The sequence below is a fragment of the Ovis aries genome, chromosome 2 (assembly GCF_016772045.2).
Source record: "Ovis aries strain OAR_USU_Benz2616 breed Rambouillet chromosome 2, ARS-UI_Ramb_v3.0, whole genome shotgun sequence".
Lineage (NCBI taxonomy): Eukaryota > Metazoa > Chordata > Mammalia > Artiodactyla > Bovidae > Ovis > Ovis aries.
Genome location: NC_056055.1, coordinates 17,337,034 through 17,356,108, shown reverse-complemented (window position 1 = coordinate 17,356,108; position 19,075 = coordinate 17,337,034). Strand labels below are relative to the sequence as shown.

The window sequence follows — 19,075 nt, the reverse complement described above, 5'->3', positions numbered from 1 at the left end:
CACGGACTCGATGGCCGTGAGTCTGAGTAAACTCCGGGAGATGGTGATGGACAGGGAGGCCTGGCGGGCTGCGATTCATGGGGTCGCAAAGAGTCGGACACGACTGAGCGGCTGAACTGAACTGAACTGAACTTTGACTTAGATTCAGGTTTCACTGTGACAAATTTTGCTAAGAGTTCGGGGAAATAATTCTACTGATAATGTATCACAAACATCTTAAGGTAGGACAGATAATTTTTTTTCCCTTTTAAATGCCAGTATGTTAAAAATAATGTGTGTAAATTAACATAGCTTATTTCTTAGCTAAAGGGATACACCTTTGTTTAAAACTGAGGAAAAATAGCGCTATATTAACATTTTTTCTTCTGAAAATTATTTATATGCCCTAAAGATATACAGCTTTTTCTTTTTTTTTTTTTTCCTGTATTTTCTTTTTCTTTTCTTTAAGCTAAATTTTGAAAGCATTATATTTTTATTTTGGCCGTGTCATGTGGCTTGCAGGATCCCCTGACCATTGATCAAACCTGCACCCCCTGCACTGGAAGCACAGTGGTAGCCACTGGACCACATTAAACTAACTCTGGTGCTGGTAGCATATATACAAAGGAACATAATACCCAGATACTTTATTGTAAGATTGTCTCATGGTGAAAAATGTACTACCACAATGTATGTACTGAAGGAAGATTTAAAGAAAAACCTGTTTGAGTTAGAGAAATTTTTCTGGCTGACATAATTTTGAAAATTAGGCATAAAAGACTGGTATGAGAAAGACCCTCCCTTCAACTCTTTTTTCTTTTCTTTTTGGTCTAATAAAACCTTAGTTTCATTAATTTAAGACTGTTGGGGTTACAAGTACCTTTTCAGTGCCCTAATGTGTCACTCTCACCCCAGCCTTGCAGTAAGAACTCAAAAGAATTATATCTTGGGCTCAGAGAATTTTCAGAAGCAGCCCAAGAGTTGCATTTTCCTGGCCTCTTTTCTCTGCTGTCAGTAATCAACCCATTCAGCACTTAAGTCAACACGGTGTCTGACATGTACTGGGTAGTGTATATGTGTTTTTATGTATATTCTCTCATTTTAAATTCTTATAAGTTATATATTATTTTCACTTTATGAAACTTGAAGTTTAAGCAAAGACAGGTTAAAGGTCCTACAAAGAGTCACAGAACTGGGATGACAGCTGTCTCTCTTGGTGACTTATGATAAAACTAAGGGACACTAATGGTAGTAAAATTGTCATACTTATATTTTTGATATATTGCATATTTATAGAGCATCTACTTTATACAAAGTTTCATAAATGTCTCAAGGAATGACAGTCTTACAGTGGAACTAACACTTGTGAACAAATCTAGAAAATGATATGTCTCAGGAGGAAAGGATAAAATACTGGTAACGAGGGAAAAGGAAAGTTATTTTGACAGACTAAACTGAAAATGCATATTACATGAGTGAATAATTTATGTGAAAGCATCAAATTTAGTTAACTTGATTTGGATTGTTTTAATAGTCAAAGGAAAACATTTTGGCACCAGGGACTGGTTTCACGGAAGACAATTTTTCCTTGGATTGGGGTGCAGGGGGATGATTTCCAGATGATTCAAGCAAATTGCATTTACTGTGCACTTTTTTCTATTATTTCTTATTTAACTCCACCTGAGATCTCAGACATTAATTAGATCCCGAAGGTTGGAGACCTCTGGTCTAAGCCAAATTGTTAGTGTCAAATTGATGATAGTAAAGGGGATAGAGACATATTCCCTAATAGTATATTTACCAAAAGTAACCAATTATTTTGGAGTGTGCCTTCATAGTACTGTGCAGTGATGGACCCGTTGTATTAATAGCTCTCATTCAGTTAAGAGCTCCCATTTCTAGAATGTGTCTGCAGAGCTAATCTGGGTATATCTGAGAGAGGAAGACAGGCACAAGGCAAGGTTGAGGGAGAAGAAGGTCTTGAGGGGGAGAAGGAGTGTATATGTGTAAATAAGCATAGGAAAAGAGACTCGAAGTTGTCACCCTATAGAAAATGAGTGTGATTAAAGGGTAGAAGTACAGAGGAAAGGGTAATTTTATTTCTGTTTACTTCCATAATATCTCTCTACCCAAGTGATGCTAATAGTAAAGAACCTGCCTGCCAGTGCAGGAGTTGTAAGAGACTTGGGTTCAGTCCCTGGGTTGGGAGGAACCCCTGCAGTAGGAAATGGCAACCCGATCCAATATTCTTGTCTGGAGAAACCCATGGATAGAGGAGTCTGGCAGGCTGTGGTCCATGGAGTCAGAAAGAGTCAGACATGACTGAACAGACTTAGCACACATACTTCTATGATAGTGATAGCTATACTTGTTGCTTACTATCTGCTAGGTCCCCATTCTAAGTTTTTGAAATGTATTCACTCATAGTCAGTAGATGGGGAAATAGTGGAAACAGTGAGAGACTTTATTTTGGGGGGCTCCAAAATCACTGCGAACTGTGGTGTTGGAGAAGACTCTTGAGAGTCCCTTGGACTGCAAGGAGATCTAACCAGTCCATCCTAAAGGAGATCAGTCCTGGGATTTCTTTGGAAGGAATGATGCTAAAGCTGAAACTCCAGTACTTTGGCCACCTCATGCGAAGAGTTGACTCATTGGAAAAGACTTTGATGCTGGGAGGGATTGGGGGCAGGAGAAGGGGACAACAGAGGATGAGATGGCTGGATGTCATCACCGACTCGATGGATGTGAGTTTGAGTAAACTCCGGGAGTTGGTGATGGACAGGGAGGCCTGGCGTCCTGTGATTCATGATGTCACAAAGAGTTGGACACGACTGAGCGACTGAACTGAACTGAAACTATGGTGGAGATAATGAACATAATGGTGACCTCTTTCAAAAGATCCCATGCATGCACTGCTACACTCAGTGCCCTCAGCCCTGCAGCAGGCCACCATCAACCCATGCCTCTGCCGGGGACTCCTGGACACTTACAGGCAAGTCTGGGTCAATCTCTCCCTGTTTTTTTTTTTTTTAAACAGGAAATAGCGTTTATTGGTGAGCATGATTAAGGAGGGGACATTGCTGATGCTCATGAGTGCAGGGCCCGCCATTTGTCCAGGGGACCACAATTAGGGATATATTTGACCCCATAGCCGTCTGGGATGAGTTGGTTTTCTGCCACCATGTTCTCAAATCCATCTGCATTGAAGTTGATAAATCCCCAGTTCTTAGAGATGTGGATCTTCTGGCGGCCAGGGATCTTGAACTTGGCCCGGTGGAGGGCTTTCAATCACATGTTCCTTGGTCTGCAGCTTGGTGCGGATGGACATTATGACCCGGGCAGTGTGGGCCCTGGCCGCTGTGCCCTGGGCCTTTCCAAAGGCACCACGCATACCTGTCTGGAGTCTATCAGCTCCAGTGCAAGACAACATCTTGTTGGTGCGGATGACATGGAAGGGGTGGAGCTGCACTCGGATGTGAAAACCATCTTTGCCACAGCTTTTCACCATGTACTTGTTGGCACAAATACGGGCAGCCTCCAGGGCTTCAGAGGAGAGCTGCTCATACTCATCTGATACCATGTGGCCACAGAGTGGGAACTCATCCACTTTGGCCTTCTTACATCACAAGTCAAAGATGCAAATGTTAGCATCAGGGACACCTTGGCAGAAGCGGGACTTTGGGTACGGCTTGTTCTTAAAATACCGGTAACGCCGGGCGGGGCGGCAGCCCATGGTGACACCAGGATCTTCAGTGGCATGCCAAAGGGAAAGAGCTGGGTCAGTCTCTTGTGGGGCCACTGATCCTTTCTCCTGGGTCCTGGTGCACATGAGGTCTGTTTGTGCCCACCAAGAGTCTGTTTCCCAGTCCTGTGTAAGTTCTGGTGGCTCTATGGTGGTGTTAATGGCGACCTCCTCCAAGAGGGCTTATGCCATACCCAGGTCTATTGCACTCAGAGCCCCTGCCCCTGGGCAGTCCACTGCTGACCCGTACCTCCACAGGAGACACTCACAGTTCTGTCTCAGTCTCTGTGGGGACTCTGGAATTTGTCTTATTGGGAAAAGGCAAAGATTGGTTAAAAAATATTTTATCCTAGTCTTTTGTTATATAGAGGTTAAAAATTTTTTTTTAACAAGTTGTCTTTATTTATTTATGGCTGTGCTGGGTCTTCCTTGATGGGTGTGGGTTTTCTGTCGTTGCAGTGAGTGGGGGCTATTCTCTAGGTGTGGTGCACGAGCTTCTCATTGAGGTGGCTCTGCTTTTTGCAGAGCATGAGCTCATCAGCTCAGTAGTTGTGGCACACGGGCTTAGTTGCCCTGTGACATGTGGAATCTTTGTGGGCCAGGGATTGAACCCATGTCCCGTGCATTGGCAGGTGGACTCTTAACCACTGAACCACCAGGGAAGTTCAGAAGTTTTAAATTTTGATGGTGTCAAACTTACAAATCTTTTTCTTCATGGCTTTCCCCCGCTCTATTCTTAGATTAATAGATTAAAAACAATGAATGTTAAAATTTTTATCAAGTGATTTTTTAATGTCTAAAGGAGTGATCATATTAATTTGTTAGTATAGTGAATGATTTTAATGAATTTGTGTTGAACCTTCCTTAAATTCTTTGGATAAAAATCTACCTGGTTATGATTTTGTGATCCTTTTGAAAAACTACTGATTTCAATTTGTTATGGATGTATTTGTGTACTGTATAAATTAAAATTATAGTGTGACTTAGAGTGTCTTCTCCCTCTTTTTTTCCTTCCCTCCTGCCTTTCCCTCCTCCCTTTTTCCTTACTCCCATCCTCCTTCCTCTCTCATTCTGTCTGTCTGCTATATTTTTCTTTACAGTTTTTTATGTTGGAGTTGTTTCACAGAATAAGTTTTTCTAAACTCTATAATGGTTATATAATATAAAAATGAGTAATAAGAAATTATTTAGTATTCGTCCACTAGTCTATCTGGGTCTAACACCTTTCTTAGGATAGATCTTGGGACTACCCTGTAATTTTTTTTCATAGTTATTTGTGTGTTCAAGTTTCTACCTATCCTTAAGGGGATTTTGCAATATATAGTTTTTTTTAGGAAAATTGTCCATTTCAATTTCCATTTCAACTATATGTTCACCTTTATTAGATTAAATGTTTTCTTTTTTTTTTCAATTTTACTTTATTTTACTGTACAATACTGTATTGGTTTTGCCATATATCAACATGAATCTGCCATGGGTGTACATGAGTTCCCAATCCTGAACTCCCCTCCCACCTCCCTCTCTATATCATCTCTCTGGGTCATCCCAGTATACCAGCCCCAAACATCCTGTATCCTGCATCAAACCTAGACTGGTTATTCGTTTCTTACGTGATATTGTACATGTTTCAATGCCATTCTCCCAAATCATCCCACCCTCTCCCTCTCCCACAGAGTCCAAAAGTCTGTTCTATACATCTGTATCTCTTTTGCTGTCTCGCATATAGGGTTACATTACCATCTTTCTAAATTCCATATATAAAAAAAATTAAAAAAAATAAATTCCATATATATGTGTTAATATACTGTATTGGTGTTTTTCTTTCTGGCTTACTTCACTCTGTATAATCAGCTCCAGTTTCATCCACCTCATTAGAACTGATTCAAATGTATTCTTTTTAATGGCTGAGTAATACTCCATTGTGTATATGTACCACAGCTTTCTTATCCATTCATCTGCTGATGGACATCTAGGTTGTTTCCATGTCCTGGCTATTATAAACAGTGCTGCGATGAACATTGGGATACACGTGTCTCTTTCAGTTCTGGTTTTCTTGGTGTGTATGCCCAGCAGTGGGATTGCTGGGTCATAAGGCAGTTCTATTTCCAATTTTTAAGGAATCTCCACACTCTTCTCCATAGTGGCTGTACTAGTTTGCATTGCCACCAACAATGTAAGAGGGTTCCCTTTTCTCCACACCCTCTCCAGCATTTATTGCTTGTAGACTTTTGGATCACAGCCATTCTGACTGGTGTGAAATGGTACCTCATTGTGGTCTTGATTTGCATTTCTCTGATAATGATAAATGTTTTCTTATAAAAAATCTCAAATTATTTCCATTTTTTGTTTATAATATTATACATTATTTTCATTCCTTCCCCTTTCCACACCCATTTTTCAGACTTACTGAACAATATTCTGTTTTATTGGTCTTTTCCAAGAAAAGCTTTGGGTTAGCTTTATTAATTACCTGTATCATCTGTTTGGTTTCTACTTTCATTTTAAAAATTTGCTTCTATTTTTCTGGCCGGGTTAAAAAATTTTTTTGTACTGTTTCCTGTAATAATTTTGCTTATAGAAAGTTGCTGGACTAGGTCAAGGAGGTCCTATGTACTTTACCCAGAATCACCAACTGACATTTTGCCCCATTTATTTAATTTTTTCCCCAGCTTTATTGACCTGTAATTGACAAAATTATATATATTTAAAGTGTACAGTGTGATGATTTGATATACATAGTACATTGTGAAGTGATTACCACAATGAAGTGATTAACATGTTTATCATCTCACATAGTTACCTTTTGAGTGTGTGTATGTGTGTGTGTGTGTGGTGACAACACTTAAAATCTACTCTTTTAGCAAATTTCAAGGATATAATATAGTATTATATAGTATTTTTAACGATAGTCATTATGCTATACATTAGATCCCAAGAACTTATCCATGTATGACTAAAAGTTTGTACCTTACCATTTCTCTGAATGTTTTTATCTCTGTAGAGTATTTTTGCAGAACCACTTGAGTGTAAATTGGAGACATTTTGCCCAGTTACTTCTGACTACTTCAGTGTGTTGATTTTAAGAGTCATATTACAGTTATCAAAATCAGGAAGTTTAACAGTGCTACAATATTATTATTAAAGACACAATCTATGTTTAAATTTTATCAATTTTTTGTCTGTAAAGTTCTTTTATAAATGTTCTTTCTCATTCTGAAATATGATCTAGGGAAATGCATTGCATTTGGTTGTCTCTTTAATGTCATTTAATCTGAAACATTTCATCAGCCTTTTTTTGTGTGTGTTCTTTGACCTTTATGTTCTTAAAATATAGGCCAAGTGTTTGTTGTTAGGTTTGTTTTTTAGAATAACCCTCAGTTTGAGTTTGTGTAATTAAACTAGTTGAGGTTATACATTTTTGGCATAGTAGAAATACTTCAGTAGCAATGATATGTCCTTAGTGTATAGTATCAGAGATCACCTGATACTGTTTGTTTATAGTGATGTCTGCAAGGTTTGCCCAATCTAAAGTTACTGTTTCTCTCTGTAATAAATAATCTGTTAGGAGACATTTGAGATGATGTAAATACCTATTTCTCATCAGCCTTTCACCTCTGAGTTTATTTTGTCATTCTGTTTCAAGTCTGTCATATTGAAACTTTAGTTTTTCAGCTTTATTTTCTAAAGTACTTAAGATTATAAATTTTTCTTAATGTATCACTTGGACATATTAACTGATGTACTTACAGTAGGTTGGAAATGAAAGGAGACAGGAGATGGGGAGGTTGTCTATATAATAATGTACTGCTGGGCAACTGGCAATAAGATCCTGAAGTGAAGTGAAGTCGCTCAGTCGTGTCCGACTCTTTGCGACCCCATGGACTGTAGCCCACCAGGCTCCTCTGTCCATGGGATTTTCCAGGCAAGAATACTGGAGTGGGTTGCCATTTCCTTCTCCTGGAGATCTTCCCAACCCAGGGATTGAACCGGGTCTCCCTCATTGTAGGCAGTTACTTTACCATCTGAGCCACCATGGAAGTCCAGTAAGATCCTAAAGAGGGTATTTTAAAGATGCCCCAAGTCACCCATGTCTTAACAAAATGTTTCCAGTGTTGATTTAAAGAACAGGAGATACAGTTTATGATGTTCATGATTGTCATGAGTAATAGTAAGTTCTAGAAAATTATGAAATTAAGAAGTGTGTTTCTTTAGGGCCACTGGTACCTCCGGACTTGTTTAGTGTACAGTATCTCAAACATTTACTTTATCATTTCAGGAGCAGCAGCGCTGGCATGGAAGAATCCTCTGTCAAGCTGGTTTACTGCTATGCTCCACTGCTTTGGTGGAGGAATTTTATCCTGTGTACTGCTTGCAGAGCCTCCACTTAGGTTTCTTGCAAACAACACTAATATATTACTGGCATCTTCAATCTGGTAAGCTGCCATTGTGGTGAACTATTTAAAAAATTGTTCTGTAAATTGTTTGTAAATGGTTATTTTTTTCTTTAAAAAATATTTTATGTTCTTAGAAGTTAATGCATTTGCAAAGGAAGGCACCCAAATAATGCCAGAGGTTTTAAATGCAAAGTATGTCTCTTTCTCACCCTTCTCCCCTATTCTCTCTCAGAGGTAGGAATACCATTTTCTTATGTGTCTTTAGCGAAAGCATTTCAAATATGAAAGGACGTCAAATATTTGACCCCCAACAGTTGGTCTTGTGAACCTAACCTATGCTCATAGTTATACAACTTAATAATCAAGAGTGTGACCAACTATACAAAAAGTCCAAGTGATTATGATATTTCGGATAATTGTTCTTGTCATACTCTGATTTTTCAGAGCCTTATGAAATTTAACATTACTTTTGTTTTGAAGTGAAGAAAAAATTGTTAATAGGAATTGCTTTGGATTCTTGCAAATTCAGCTTCAGTTATCTTTAAGAGGAGTGATCCTCCAAGTTAAAGAAAAAGTATTATACCAATCAGAGAGCTTTGTTAAACCTAAAGTGGAAACTTTTGATTAAAAATCAAATCAATGAAATATGTAACATTAGGAACATTTGAAGTTAATTTTTATTGCGATACTTTTTTTTAATTTTTAAAAGCTCTGTTTATTGGGTCTTAGTTGCAGCATGAGAGATCTTCGTTGCATCCTGTGGGAGCTTTTCGTTGTGGCACATGGATTCCCTAGTTGTGGCGGTCGGTCTTCTGTAGTTTTGACACAGGGGCTTCAGTTACTCCACCGCTTGTGGGATCTTCGTTCCCTGACCAGGGCTAGAACTACCTCCCCTGTATTGCAAGGCAGATTTTTAACCACTGGACCACCAGGGAAGTCCCTATTGTGATAATTTTAAATATGTGCTTAGTTGCTAAGTCATGCCTGACTCTTTGTGATGCCATGGACTGTAGCCCACTAGGCTCAGACTTTGTCCATGGGATTTCCTAGGCAAGCATACCTGAGTGGATTGCCATTTCCTTCTCCATTTAAATATGTAACCAGTTATAAAAGGGGATATTATAAATAGTGGTAGCAATGGGAAAAATAGTGGGAACCTGTAGCCATAGAAACTGTTCAGAGTAGAACAATAAGTTTGATAGCAAATATGTATTGAGCTATTACCATGTGTCAGCTAAAATTCTTTATATTCATTGTCATATCACAAGGGTCTAATGAAGTACCTCCTATTATTTCCATTTGAAAAATGAGAAAACTGAGGCATAGAGAAACTTCGCTGTTATTTTCATATTTAGTAAGTGATTGAGCTAGGATCAAAACCAGGAAGCTTGACTGTAGAGCTTAATAACCACTGTCTCTCATTTATTTGCTTAACTATTTCTTAAACTATTACCTTCCAGTTACTATGTGTTTTAAAACACTTTCTCAAGGACTTTATTTCTATAGCAATATTTTAAAAGGATATTAACACTTTGGAGAATTTTTTTTTAATGTGTCTAGATGCTGAAACTATATGAAAGTAGGATATCCAGACTCTGACACTTTTCATCACTTTCACTTCTACTCCTATATACTGCCACTGTTGCCTGGACAGTTTCAGTAGCTTCCTAAGTGGTCTAGCTGCTGCTTTCATTATCCCCCCTGAGTCTTGTCTTTATTTTTGCTGCTGTTTAGTTGCTGTCGTATCCAACTCTTTTCAACATAGTAGATAAAAAGTGATTATTTAAAAATAAGTTGTTAGAACATATTACTTCTATGATCAGTATATTCTTATCTTATTAAGAGGAAAATTCAGAACTCTTAGTGTACCCTGTAAGACTGTAAAATCTTCCTTTCCACTCTGTGTTGTAATGTCTTTCTAGTCTATTCCTGCTCAGTCTGCTCTAATCACCTTGGTTTTGCCATTTTTTTGAACACAAAGATACTGTTCTATCTCAGTGCCCTTGTGCTTGCTGTCTTTTCCCAGGAGGCTCGTATTTTCCTTTTTTGGAGAGGTCTCTAAAAAACATACCTTCTCTCCCATGACTATCTCATCATACTTCTCTTTTTTTCTTCCTAGAGTTATTACTGTCTGGTGTGTTGTCTGTTTATTTCTTTTTATGATGGTTTGTCTCACTCCACTAGAATAGCAGCCTATCAGAGCAGAGACTTTGTTTTGTTGATTGTGTGCCAAGTACTACTGTTCTAGGCTGAGTAAGTACATTGCTAAAGGAATGGACTGCTTGTGTTACATGGGAGTTCTGTAATTGAGTGGCAAGAAATTACAGATCTTGATTAGTGGTTCATTAAATGAAATAAAATTGCTTGTCTATAAATATATACTTTCTTGGCTGAAACTAAGATATGTTAGAAATGGAAAATAAATGCATTTTTATGTAGTTAACTAATAATATAGTATTTAGTTGTTAACTTGAAATCTTTTATTATTCCCATTTAATATAAGAGGAAATTGATGCTTGATATATGATAAATGACAGGGTCTCAATTTCAAATTAGCATGATCTTAACCAAGATGAACTATCATTATAAACAATATATGTTTTTTAATTTTAAAGTTTCAATTAATATTGAGTAGGTGCAAAGGAATATTTCTAATATATGCAGAAGACAAAGAATTATGCCACAATAAAAACTTTTATATCCATCATTTACATTAAAAAAATATTCAGTTCAGTTCAGTTGCTCAGTCATGTCCGACTCTTTGTGACCCCATGGACTGCAGTGTGCCAGGTCTCCCTAACTGTCTAGAGTTTACTCAAACTCATGTCCATTGAGTCGGTGATGCCATCCAGTCATCTCATCCTCTGTTGTCTTACAAAAATATTTTATTATAAAGTAAAAATTCAGAAAACCAAGTATATCGCCCAATGAATTATTGCTAGGTATATCGTTGAAACCATGACCCAAGTCAAGAAATAAAGCTTTGTCATCTGTCCCAGAAGTTCCTTCCAGGTGTCACATTCCAATCACAACTCCCTTTCCACCTTAAATAATAAAAGAAGAAAAGACTTGACTATTGCCATTTTGAAATTCTCAATTAGTTATTAGACGAAAGTCATTAAGAGTATTAACATTAGCAAAAAAAAGCTTATCAGACATTTTGGGTCTCTTATAGTCTTGCTAAATAAAAGGATCTAACCTGAATTTGATTTGGATTCTTTCTTCCAGAAGAAAGTACAAGATGAATCTTATAGTAACTAGCAAGGAAGCTAATCAGTCTCAAGAGCCAATCTGAAGAAATTCCCCCTGGTCAGTGAAGGGACAATTTGAGCTTTAATAATAAAATTCCAATTTATTGAAACCCATAAAATATGCTTAATCCATGAGCTCATACTTACTTAAAATTTTTTTTTCTAATAGGAACAAAAAGAACTGGAAACTTTTGGAGAACAGCAGGGGACCAATTCATATCCTGAAAACTGTAAACAAAGAGCAAGAAGCAAGTATATATCCTTCCTTTCCTGTATGAACTATACAACTAGGAAACCAAGTGATAGATGATAGCACACCATTATCCTGACTTTTATGTTTATGACTTCTTTGCATACAAAATTTTATCATCCAGATGTTCATTCCAAGACACTATAATTTAGTTACACCCATTAAAAATTTTAGTGTCTCTTAAGTCTCTTTGATTTTATCAGTTTCCCTTCCATTCTGTTTTTCCTTAGAGTTATCTCATGAAGAACCAGAGCTATTTGACATGTAGACTTTTCTATACTCGTGAGTTTGCTGATTGCATAATCATGGTGCAGATCATTATATTCCTCTATTCTCTATGTTTCCTGGTAATTGGCAGATTGATCCAGAATCCAGAGCAGATTCATATTCAGTTCAGTTCAGTCGCTCAGTTGTGTCTGACTCTTTGCGACCCCATGAACTGCAGCACGCCAGGCCTCCCTGTCCATCACCAACTCCTGGAGTCCACCCAAACCTACATCCATTGTGTTGGTGATGCCATCCAGCCATCTCATCCTCTGTCGTCCCCTTCTCCTCCTAGATCCCTTTAATTAGCAAGACCGTAAGAGACCAGAATGTGTGATTAGCTTTTTTTTGATTGATGTTTTTTTAATGGCTTTCATCTGATAACTAATTGAGAATTTCAGAATGGCAATAGTCCATCTTTTCTTCTGTATATTAATTGAAGTAGTATTATAAAGAAATACTTCCCACAAATCATCCATTATTTGGTTACCCAAGTTCATAAAGGAAAGGAGGATAAATACTTGATTCTTGCTTTTTATTTACAGTTTTCAGGATTATGAATTGGTCCCCTGCTGTTCTTCAGAAGTGACCAGTATTTTTTTGTTGTTGCTGTTGTAATTAAAAAAAAAAATTTTAAGTATGAGCTCATGGATTAAGCATATTTTATGGGTTTCAATAAATTGGAATTTTCCTATTATTAAAGCTCAAATTGACCTGTTGTTAACCAATGGGAATTTCTTCAGATTGGCTTGTAAGACTTTGATTAGCTTCCTTGCTACTTAATTAATACAAGATTCATCTTGTACTTTCTTCTGGAATTACTGATTTCTATAGTAAACTCTGGTTCCTTATAGGAGAAAAGGTATTTCAAGGTCACAGTCTGAACACTAGACATGTTCATTATTCTTAACTACTTATGTATTCTAGGTCTTTTCAGTGGACAGAGCTAGGAAAAATAAAGATAAAATAACTCATGAGTTCATTGATATTTCTAACTGAAATTCAGGATCATAGAATTTATGTAACTTTTCTCTGTTACATATGTATCTTCTTTCTTCCACACTAAGAATTTTGAATTAAGAATTCAGTATCATGGTAATACAAGTCTATGCCCTGACCAGTAATGCTGAAGAAGCTGAAGTTGAAGGATTCTATGAAGATCTATAAGACCTTCTAGAACTAACACACAAAAAAGATGTCCTGTTCATTATAGGGGAGTGGAATGCAGAAGTAGGAAGTCAAGAAACACCTGGAGTAACAGGCAGATTTGGCCTTAGAGTACAGAATGAAGCAGGGCAAAGGCTAATAGAGTTTTGCCAAGAGAACGCACTGGTCATAGCAAATACCCTCTTCCAACAATAGAAGAGAAGACTCTACACATGGACATCACCAGATGGTCAACACCGAATCAGACTGATTATATTCTTTGCAGTCAAAGATGGAGAAGCTCTGTACAGTCAGCAAACACAAGACTGGGAGCTGACTGAGGCTCAGGTCCTGAACTCCTTATTGCCAAATTCAGACTAAAATTGAAGAAACTAGGGGAAAACACTAGACCATTCAGGTATGACCTAAATCAACTCCCTTATGATTATACAGTGGAAGTGAGAAATAGTTTTGAGGGACTATATCTGATAGATAGAGAGCCTGATGAACTATGGATGGAGGTTGGTGACATTGTACAGGAGACAGGGATCAAGACCATCCCCAAGGAAAGAAATGCAAAAAGGCAGAATGGCTGTCTGAGGAGGCCTTACAAATAGCTGTGAAGCGAAGAGAAGCGAAAAACAAAGGACAAAAGGAAAGATGAGCATCTGAATGCAGAGTTCCAAAGAATACCAAGGAGAGATAAGAAAGCCTTCATCAGTGATCAGTGCAAAGAAATAGAGGAAAACAATGGAATGGGAAAGACTGGAGATCTCTTTAAGAAAATTAGAGATACCAAGGGACCATTTCATGCAAAGATGGGCACATTTAAGGACAGAAATGGTATGGACCTAACAGAAGCAGAAGATATTAAGAAGAGGTGGCAAGAATACACAGAAGAACTATACAAAAAAGATCTTCATGACCCAGATAATCACAATGGTATGATCATTCACCTAGAGCCAGACATCCTTTAATGTGAAGTCAAGCGGGCCTTTGGAAGCATCACTACGAACAAAGCTAGTGGAGGTGATGGAATTCCAGTTGAGCTATTTCAAATCCTGAAAGATGATGCTGTGAAAGTGCTGCACTCAATATGCCAGCAAATTTGGAAAACTCAGCAGTGGCCACAGGACTGGAAAAGCTCAGTTTTCATTCCAATCCCTAAGAAAGGCAATGCCAAAGAATGCTCAAACTACCGCACAATTGCACTCATCTCATACGCTAGTAAAGCAATGCTCAAAATTCTCCAAGGCAAGCTTCAATAGTACTTGAACCGTGAACTTCCAGATGTTCAAGCTGGTTTTAGAAAAGGCAGAGAAACCAGAGATCAAATTGCCAACATTCGCTGGATCATCAAAAAAGCAAGAGAGTTCCAGAAAAACATATATTTCTGCTTAATTGCCTGTGCGAAAGCCTTTGACTGTTTCTGTCACCACAAATTGTGGAAAATTCTTGAAAGAGATGGGAATACCAGATCACCTGACCTGCCTCTTGAGAAGTCTGTGTGCAGGTCAGGAAGCAACAGTTAGAACTGGACATGGAACAACAGACGGTTCCAACGAGGGAAAGGAGTACATCAAGGCTGTATATTGTCACCCTGCTTATTAACTTACATGCAGAGTCCATCATGAGAAACACTGGGCTGGAGGAAGCGCAAGCTGGAATCAAGATTTCCAGGAGAAATATCAATAACCTCAGATACGCAGATGACACCACCCTTATGGCAGAAAGTGAAGAGGAACTAAAGGGCCTCTTGATGAAAATGAAAGAGGAGAGGGAAAAAGTTAGCTTAAAGCTCAGCATTCAGAAACTAAGATCATGGCATCTGGTCCCATTACTTCATGGCAAATAGATGGGAAAATAGTGGAAACCGTAAGAGACTTTATTTTTTTGGGCTCCAAAATCACTGCAGATGGTGACTGCAGCCATGAAATTAAAAGACGCTTGCTCCTTGGAAGAAAAGCTACGATCAAACTAGACAGCATATTAAAAAGCAGAAATATTACTTTGTCAACAAACATCTGTCTAGTCAAAGCTATGGTTTTTCCAATAGTCATGTATGGATGTGAGAGTTGGACTGTGAAGAAAACTGAGTGCCAAAGAATTGATGCTTTTGAACTGTGGTGTTGGAGAAGACTCTTAATAGTCCCTTGGACAGCAAGGAGATCCAAGCAGTCCATTCCAAAGGAGATCAGTCCTGAAAATTCATTGGAAGGACTGATGCTAAAGGTGAAACTCAAATACTTTGGCCACCTGATGCGAAGAATTGACTCATTTGAAAAGATCCTGATGCTGGGAAAGATGGAACGTGGGAGGAAAAGGGGACGACAGAGGATGAAATGATTGGATGGCATCACCGACTCAATGGACCTGAGTTTGAGTAAGTTCTGGGAGTTGGTGATGGACAGGGAGGCCTGGCGTGCTGCACTTCGTGGGTTGCAAAGAGTCAGACACCACTGAGCCACTGAACTGAACTGAAATGAAAAATTTTGATTCTTAAGGGCACAAGATATGTTAGAATTAGGATATTTCAACACTGCCCATTTATTTTGTATCATTCACACAATACATAATAGTTTTGGAGTAATCATATGAATACCACCACTGATATGATTACTGATAATATTTTTTTTGCATATACTGTTTTCATTGTCTTCCTATTTTTAAAATAGATGAACTATTCTACACTGTCATAGTAATAGTTATTGTGTACTATATTCTTCCCTTCCTAATTCCTTTTCAGTCTTTGTTTTATAGCTAACTGTATATTTAATGTTTTTTTAATCAGTCCTTATGTCTGTGTCTGTAGTAATTTTGGTTTTCTGAAGGTTTTTTCTCTAATTCATTCATCTGGAATAGTAGTCCCTAAATTCTCATGTGTTGATAAGTTTGTGTTTTTTGTATTTGAAAGTCAGTTTCATTGGATATAGGATCATAGGATCATACTTTCTAGGTCTGAGTATTTTAAATATGTTACTCAGTTTTCTTGTTTATGAAGCATTCTGTGAAAAACTGATCATTTAATTTTCTTTCTCTTATAAGTCACATGTTCTTCTTTTCCAAATGCTCCAAAGCTTTTTTTTCTGGCATGAAAGTCAAATAATTTAAATTAAATATTACTAGGTGTTAGTCATTTTGGGGCTCATTTTTAGGTATGTGGTCTGTCCTTTTTAGTAGCTAGATGTGTGTGTGTGTGTGTTTTAAATTGAGAAAACTTTTATAATATGTACTCTTCTCTTGCTTTGATTTTCTCCAGGAACTCCTATTGGCTTTTTTTTGCCTTTCTTCAATGAACCTTTTTATGTCTTTAAACTTTTAAAAAAATTTTCTTTTTTACCTTGTCTTTTTTTTTAGAAGGCACTATTATTTTATTTCTCTTTGTTTTCCTTCTAGTTTGGTCTTCATTACTGAAATAATTTTTTAAATCTTTTTTCTTACTCTTTGTGAGCATTTTATCTCTAGTTCCCTGTTTTTCTGTTTTTGATGTGCCTTGTTCTTTTATGTGTTGTATCACTTTCTTAATATCTTTACCTTGTTTTGAAATAGGTTGCAGTTTTGATCTGTTTTGTGAACACATTTACCTGAGTACTTTCATTATAGGGAAATTTTTTCTCTTATAATAATAAATTTATATAGGGTTTGACCTGATAATTTTCTGTTGGTCATTTTTATGTGGAGTCAAGTTTCTTGAACTTTTAAGATAAAGTAAAACTCATGAAAGATTCTCTGACTTCATAGAGCTCCTGCATCGGTTTTTATATAGTATTCAAAAGATGATGACTTGCTTTCTGAGATTTCACCAGTCTTTCCCTCTTCCCCAGTTTGGTCTATACCTTTCCCTGCTTTTGTTGTTCTGTCCTGCTCAGTTTTTTTTTTTTTTTTTTTACCACACCCCGTGACATGTTTGACTTCCCTGACCAGGTGTCAAACCTGAGGCCTCTGCACTGGAAGCTAGGCCACCAGGGAAGTCCATGCTCAGTTTTTATTCTCATTATGGGACTTGTTCTAGAAGGGAGCCTACGTGGATCAGTTTTCAGAGTTCATGGGGACTACGTTGGTCGAACCCCTATGGACCTTCTTATCATGGACCCTTTGTCTCACCTAGTATTGGACATGTCAGAATCCTTCCAGTTTCAGCTGTTGTTTTCCAAGTTGGCCTGCTGTGTTTTCTAGTGATTACCCATTAGTTATTTTGAAGCTGTTTTGTTCTTAGGTCCATTAGTTGTCGCTTACTTTCTTCCTCCTGTCAAGCAGTTTAGGTCTGTGGGTGCTGGTGATTTGCCTCTCTGTTCACACTTTGGGATTTGAAGGATACCTTGTCACATAGTTCTGTTGTAAGTGCTGTGGATGGGATTTTGGCTTTGCTCTCTAGTTGCCATGTCTGTTTTTATGTGGGGATTGGAAGAGATCTAAATCTGTGCGGCTACTGCTGCCACCATCTTCTCAGATTACTTGTCATTAGTTTTGATGTCCCTTGTGTGACCTTCCATGCTCAGCCCAATCCCATCTCCTTTTATTCCTTTAGTTCAGTTCAGTTCAGTTCAGTCGCTCAGTCGTATCTGACTCTTTGCGACCCCATGAATCCCAGCACGCCAGGCCTCCCTGTCCATCACCAACTCCCAGAGTTCACTCAAACTCATGTCCATCGAGTCGGTGATGCCATCCAGCCATCTCATCCTCTGTCGTCCCCTTCTCCTCCTGCCCCCAATCCCTCCCAGCATCAGAGTCTTTTCCAATGAGTAAACTATTTCCATGAGGTGGCCAAAGTATTGGAGTTTCAGCTTTAGCATCAGTCCTTCCAGTGAACACCCAGGACTGATCTCCTTTAGAATGGACTGGTTGGATCTCCTTGCAGTCCAAGGGACTCTCAAGAGTCTTCTCCAATACCACAGTTTAAATGTTGTACATATCATTTCTTTACTTTTCTGTGTAGTTCTGGCATATATATTTCTAAACAGTGTATTTCATGACAGTTTTATAAATGGAATCATATATATGTATTTTTCATTGACTTGCTTTTTTTGTTCAGCCTTTGTTCCTGAGATTCAGCCTTATGGCGTATGGTTATAATGTACTAATTTTCTCTCCTGTATAGCTTATCAGAATGAAATGTGGTCATATTTCATCCACTTCTTTGTTGACATAGAATTATATCCAGTTTTTTTTTTTTTCTATTACAATGTTGCTAAGAACATGATACACATGATATGCCAATAGATTTTTCTCTTGGTAAACAAGAATATATTTATTGAGTTATAGGGAAAGTGATTTTTAAGCTCTACTAGATAATGACAAATCATTTCTCAAATGATTATGCTAATTTTCTCTCATCTCATCTCCCTGCACTTTTCATACAGATAATTTCTACCTTGTTTGTGTTTATCTTACTTTTTAGAAAAAGGTGTATGTCTTACATATGAATATCTAAACAGCATGTCTTTTTTAGTTTTATTTGTTTTTTTGCCCTGTTTTAAAATGGAGTATCATATAGTTCTCTACGGCTTTTTTCACTCAGCTTTATGTTACTTAGATTCATCTGTGTTTTGTTTGTAGCTGTGATACATTCCTCCTCATTGTGGTATAATCTATTATATTATCGATATTCATTCTTCTTCTGATGACCTTTTTTATTGGTTCTAGTTGTTTTGTTGGGTACTACTAAACAACAACAATAGCAGCCACTGATGCAGTACTTACTGTTTCAGACACCTTTCTAAGTGCTCTACATTTGTCCTCTCATTTAACCTCACAGGAAACCAGTGAGGCAAGTTCTGTTTTATTTTCATTTGGTAGATAAGGGATCTGAGACAAGAATGCTTAAATAACTTGCCCAAGGAATCACAGGTGTCTAGTAGCTGGAGCCAGGATTCAAACCTAAGTTACCTAGTCCTTTAGTCTGCCCTTGCACAGCTTTTTGTTTTGGATTTGGGAAATACATTGTCTTTGTGTTCACAGACCCTTAAATACAAAAAAATAGTGCTTGCTTAAAGACACATTGTATTTTAATGTTTTCTTTTTTCAGGTTTTAATGTTGAGAACAAGTTTC

General features: G+C 37.6%; 1 protein-coding gene and 1 pseudogene across 4 annotated transcripts in view; one reads left to right on the top strand and one right to left on the bottom strand.

Annotated features, from left to right (window-relative positions):
• The window catches only part of TMEM38B (transmembrane protein 38B), a 62,775-nt gene that overhangs the window by 10,139 nt on the left and 33,561 nt on the right, over positions 1–19,075 (top strand). For all 4 annotated transcript variants that reach the window (XM_004004031.6, XM_060408978.1, XM_042242929.2 and 1 more), the window contains exon 2: positions 7,998–8,154. In XM_004004031.6, coding sequence (XP_004004080.1) covers positions 7,998–8,154 — 157 coding nt within the window. The remainder of the gene's footprint in view (positions 1–7,997; positions 8,155–19,075) is intronic.
• LOC101117216 (large ribosomal subunit protein uL16-like) lies at positions 3,052–3,754 on the bottom strand (annotated as a pseudogene).